Source organism: Poecilia formosa, unplaced genomic scaffold, assembly GCF_000485575.1.
Source record: "Poecilia formosa unplaced genomic scaffold, Poecilia_formosa-5.1.2 Scaffold262, whole genome shotgun sequence".
NCBI classification, from domain to species: Eukaryota; Metazoa; Chordata; class Actinopteri; order Cyprinodontiformes; family Poeciliidae; genus Poecilia; species Poecilia formosa.
In genome coordinates, this window is record NW_006800201.1 from 576,985 (window position 1) to 582,555 (window position 5,571).

Genomic DNA, 5,571 nt, shown 5'->3' on the forward strand with positions numbered 1-5,571 from the left:
AAACAGGTTTTGGTTTAATCAGACAGCTTTTCTTTTGGACATATTCTGGTCAGGAACACCAGGAGAGATGGATGGATGGACAGATGGATGAAGGGATGAATGCATGGATGAATGGAATGATTGTGTTACTTTTGGTGATTCTGTGAATTTGTCATTTATGTATTCTGTTTTCAAAGTTTTCAATAAAATGTTTTCCTTGAATTTTTTCAATGTCTTAGTTGATTTTTATAGCACTTTATTTTTTTGATTGTGTACAAATATACTACCAGCATAAAGTCATTTTTTTTGTTTTACATGTGCAACCCCGTTGACTTAAATATGATCTATAAATGTTTGTCTTAAATTACATTGTTTAGTGATATTTCAATATTTGTTTTTTATTAAACATGCAATTTCTCCACTGTTTTTCCACATATTTTGTTAATAAATAATACATTTCAACGTCATGTCCATCGATTCAGAGGCTGAAAATAAAATATCCCACCAAGCATAAGTTTTTTCAGTTCCAGTGGCCCCACCTGCTGGCCAGCTGAGGTATCGCCCCGCTGCGCCTTTAATCTGAGTATTACGGTGTTCGGAAGAGGTCTTTTACCGTAACTGGGAGTGTGTGGTTACTTTTCGACTGACATGCAGGTGTTGCCAAACAGCAGCTGCTCTTCAGCTCAACGTGAGTCTACTATCCTTGTTTTACGGTCTGAAGCAGCGATATATGATCGATAATATTGCTTCAGCTGGCTTGTTCGCTGCCTCGAAGGTTCATGTGGTTAGCTTAGCCTGTTGTACTTTGATCTTTGATATCAACGTTGCCGTTGACGCGGCGGAAGCGACGAACGGAACCAGAACTGTCATATTAAAAGTCAACAATAACCAGGTAGGCTCAACGACTTAAATGAGCAGAATGTGATCCTAGAGCCTGTTTGTCAGCACAGTTAGCACAGTTTGTACTTCAGGCTGATACAGAAACAACAGGGCTGGTTGAGTATGATGTTTATTTCTGACAACATTAAAGCTGTACCGGAGTTTAGCTTGACAATTCATGTATAGTACGAGCTGAAGAACTCGGTGTCCTGGTATGGTCCAATAAAACTTACGGTTTGAATAAAGGTTTTCGTCTTTCAGAATATGTTGAATCAAAAAACAGGTTTTTCTGATTTTTCCTGTGTCACGTATCTGCTAGAAGCGAGAGGGGCGTGGCTGCATGATGTTTATCTGTCCTGTAGTAATAATAGTAGTAATCTCTGAGGAGCAGTTCTAGAAAAGACTCTGCTTGTTGTACACAGAGTTGGGTAGTAAATAGTTACATCAACTCAAAAACATTCACTCGATTAACTTTTTTAAAAAAAATAAAGTGCTTTTAGGAGTATTTTTACTATGCTGTTCTTTTTACGTTTACTTGAGTAATTTTATTATGAAGTATTTCTGCTCTTCAGTAAAATTTCTGGATTTTCTACCCACTGAATGAAAAACAAAACATGTTTTAACCAAAAATTCACCAGACACACCTGCAGTTTTTTTTGTATACTTTTTATAGGTTTTTATATTGATGATTTGAAAAAATATATTTTGCCTGAATTTGTTATTTTGTCACGTATGAATTATTGTCATTTTGGTCCTTAACACACCAAAATAACTTTATATTTTGGTCCGTCTAATTGTGTAATTTCTAAATATTAAATGATTGCTAATTTGACCAGTTTCTCAGTACTTGAGTAAACCTTTTACCAAATACTGTTTTTACTCTTGAGTAATTTATTGAATGGCTAGTTTTTACTTTTACTTGAGTGAAAATATGTTGAAGTTGGGCTACTCTTACTTGAATACATTTTTTGTGGACTCTACTCTCTTCTGATTGTATGAATCACTGATCAATCTATCTGATCAATGGGATTTAATAAAACTTTACATTTTGCAAGTCCTTTTTTTATAGACTGGTAATGCAAAGGGATTTATAACTTCAGTACCTGAAGTTGCTTTCCTGCAACTTTTACATGCATCCATTTACCAACCACTTGAATAGTTCAATTACCTTTCTCAGACTGTCAAGTTCAGCAGACACCTTGTAAAAAGAAAATACAATAATTTGTTTCCGGTTTATTGGAGCAGAACTGCTTCTAGAAGTGAATTTTCTATACACCACAAATCTGGAAGAAAATTCCAGAAAACTGCAAAACAGCTGAAACACTGAGTTCCTTTAAATTAGGAGTTTCTTTTGGCCCATAATCACTGTAACATTGACCAACATGTTTGATGTGTATTGATTATTTTAAAGAAATGTAATGTTTGTTACTGGTTTCTCAATTGGTGAGTGTATGATGTTTTATAACTTTGTAAAGTATGTAAGTCAAACTTTTTGTTTTTCAAAGAATTTAAGACATTTTATGTCCTTAATTTTAGGTGCTTAAGACTATTTAAGGATGCACAGATGTTACATTAACAAAAACTCTGTCTTTTTCTTCAGGCATAAAGGACAGACCTGGAACTTCTTTGTTTACAAGATGAAGATGTGCCAACAGCTGGATCAGTTTTCCTCAGAGCTGTCAGTTCACAGCAGAGTTATCTGATTTCACTGCCTCTAATTCCTCAAAACAAACCGTTTTCAATGTTGATCTGAAGAGTTCGGATCAGACCTCTTTATTTGTTGAAGTTATTTGAGCTGCCGTCGGGTTCAACTCTTCGTTTTCATCAATGCGCCAATGGAAGGTTTTCTTCAGTCAGCACATGCGATGGTCCAGCGCTTTCACTCAAGCCCTCACCCTGTCCATCATCACGTTCTGCGTCGTCCTGCCTCTGTGCTGCCATCGCCTGCTCTATTCCTACTTCTTCAGGTTCACGTACCTGAACTCCATGAGCGATGAGGTCCTACAGAAGAGCCTTGAGCGAGGCCAGGAAGCTCTGCACTTCTGGCAGAGCGGCTCTCCGATGGAGTCGACCAGATTCAGCGACGTCGCCCAGAATCCGGAGCTGCTGGTGACCGTGGTGACGACCAGGCGCAACGAGGGACGGGACTTCCACTACCTGCTCCAGGTGATGCGGCAGCTGAGCAGAATCGCGGCTGACTGTGGGGGTCGGCGATGCGCCGAGGTGCTGCTTTGCGACGTGGAGAGCGGCCCGGAGGAAAACCAGGACGCAAAGCTGCTGGAGGGTCATTTCAAGGTCATACGGCGTTCAAGTCAAGAGCAGCAGGCCAACAGGGAGTCACCCAACACCTTCGAGAGGGAGAAGAGGGATTACGTGTTCTGCCTCCGCCAGGGATGGGAGCTGGTCAAGCCCAAGAACATGATCCTCCTGGAGGACGACGCTCTGCCTGGAGAGGACTTCTTCACAGTGGTTAAGGATCTGCTTTCTCGCCGGTTCGCCCTCCACACACTGTACATCAAGCTGTATCACCCTGAAAGGCTGCAGCGCTACTGGAACCCCGAGCCGTACCGCATCCTGGAGTGGGTGGGGCTCGGTTTGGTGGGTGCAACCGCGCTCCTCCTCTCAATCCCTTACTGTAACCCCTTCTCCCTCTCCTTCACTCTGTCGGCCAACCACCTCGTCTTCTTCACCCTCTACTTTATGGTGGCCGCCGAGCTGATAGGAAGGCACTACCTCTTGGAGGTGCGGAGAATCTCCCCGCAGCTCTACGCCGTCTCCCCGGCAACCGAGTGCTGCACCCCGGCCATGCTTTTCCCCGGCAACGCTTCGCTAAGGGTGGCGGACTTCCTGGATGGCTCGTTCTGCTACAAAGGGAACGCCAAGGATATGGTTCTTTACCGCAAGGCCAGGACCACTCCCGGAGAAAGAGCGCACAGCGTGGAACCCAACCTCGTCACGCACATCGGGGCCTATTCCTCAGTCAGACCCAACCCATCCAGGCCCAAACTCCTCTAAAAAAACCCACTTCACTGCAAAAAGTGGTTTTTGGTCTAGTTTTTGGTGCAGATATATTGGTACACTTAAAATAAGACACAAATAACTTATAAGTAACTTTTCATCAAGATAAAATAGCTTAAAGTGCTAGTTCTTCTGGCAAATTATTCGACTGATAACATGGGAAAAATGTCTTATGCACTGAAACAAAGATTTGAGCTCCAGCTTATAAAATATGTAGTTAATTTGTTACATGTAATCACATTAAGTTTGCCAAACTATAATATAACTTAAAATATTTACGTGGATTAACTTAATTTGATTACTTATAACAAATTAACTAATTCTTTTAAGTTGAACCTTTTCAGTGTAAGTGAACTACTACTTTTTTTTGTCAATATTAAGGAATTATTTTCTTAAAACATGCACCTATTTATTGCAGAAAATTTACTTGTGAGCTAGTGTGGTCTTATTTCAAGTGTACTAAGATATTTGCACTAAAAATGATTGTGAAGATGTGTTTTTGTAGTGTCGGGTTCACTTTTTTCTGTCACATCATAAAGGCAGAACATGTTGATTTTTGGTTTGGAAATGTTATGGATGTTTAAACAGGTTGCAAATCTTTAGCTTCATTTGACTGCGTTTTACTTTACTCACTCTTTTCCACCTGAGTTGCACTTTTAGTTTCAGCTGCCTTCACCAGTTTCTGTCTTTTGTATTAAGTTAGTTTAAGGTGGGAAAAAATAAAATAAAATAAAACCTGCCTGTTGCATAGAAAGCAATACAACTGAATGAGGTAGCTTTAATTGTTTTCTATATTTTAAAACATGACAAAGGTGATTAGCTTTTCAAATGGGTTCTGGTATTTTTTTTATTATTATTATTATTATTATTTACCCATACTTTTGGATATGTACGTTTGCTACGGGATGTTTTATATTCACTTTAAAAACTGACAAATTAAAAAGGTTTTCCTAAAATCATACTTTAATCTATTAGAAGAAATGAGGTTATGGAATCTGTTAAATATCATTTACAGGCAGAAGATCATCAGGAGTTATTTTGGCTTGATCTGGGGTCTTAATGTGAAATATTTCCATAGGTCAGCTGGCCCAAAAAATAAGCAATTGGCAAATTCTAAATTTATGATTTTAATGGCAACTTCACTTGCAACGACCACGCCACAAAGATATACGTTTAAAGATTTATTGATGAAGGGGTGAGGGATGAAAGGATGAATGATCTTGATTTGGTCACTGGGGAGAATAATGGTGAGTTTGGGAAGTGAAGACTGCGTGGGGGTTTGGTCTTCGGGAAACAGCAAATTAAACCTGTGTCCATTTTGTTTCATAACTTTGGCTTTGCAGATTTATTTGCCTTGCTTTATTTTTAAAATTGGATGAGGAAAAAAATTATATCCTGATGCTGGAAATCTTTGGGAATCTTTTCATTTAACTTGTTCATATTGAGCTGATGAGTTGTACACAAAACCTCTTTGAAATATGATTAAAGTAAAAACTGTTTAAAGTTATTTAAACATTGGAATAACTAGAAGAGGAATATTTTTAAAATTTTCTAACAGTTTGTCTGCAGACTGGATGAGTTTTAAACATATCTTTACAGTTTATATGTGGTTGTCCAACATGTTTCTGGTAAAAGTTTTAAAACTGATTAAACATCTGCTGTTTAAGTCTAAAAACAGCAGATGTTTTTAGACTT

At 38.9% G+C, this 5,571-nt stretch overlaps 1 protein-coding gene across 3 annotated transcripts; it reads left to right on the plus strand.

Annotated features, from left to right (window-relative positions):
• The first annotated feature begins 570 nt into the window (after positions 1-570).
• On the plus strand, positions 571-5,256 carry pgap4 (post-GPI attachment to proteins GalNAc transferase 4). Of its 3 annotated transcripts, none has more exons than XM_007570509.2 (2): positions 571-667; positions 2,459-5,256. In XM_007570509.2, the coding sequence occupies exon 2, from the start codon at positions 2,686-2,688 to the stop codon at positions 3,871-3,873; it is 1,188 nt and encodes a 395-aa protein (XP_007570571.1). In that variant the 5' UTR covers positions 571-667; positions 2,459-2,685; the 3' UTR covers positions 3,874-5,256. The 3 variants fall into 3 exon arrangements, with proteins under 3 accessions (XP_007570571.1, XP_007570570.1, XP_016536412.1); XM_007570508.2 differs by having other exon boundaries at positions 577-871; XM_016680926.1 differs by having other exon boundaries at positions 577-871; positions 2,467-5,256.
• The last annotated feature ends 315 nt before the right edge of the window (positions 5,257-5,571 follow it).

Bases quoted from the DNA above. Each gene is read 5' to 3' on its own strand.
- pgap4 (XM_007570509.2), top strand. From the start codon at position 2,686: ATGCGCCAATGGAAGGTTTTCTTCAGTCAGCACATGCGATGGTCCAGC.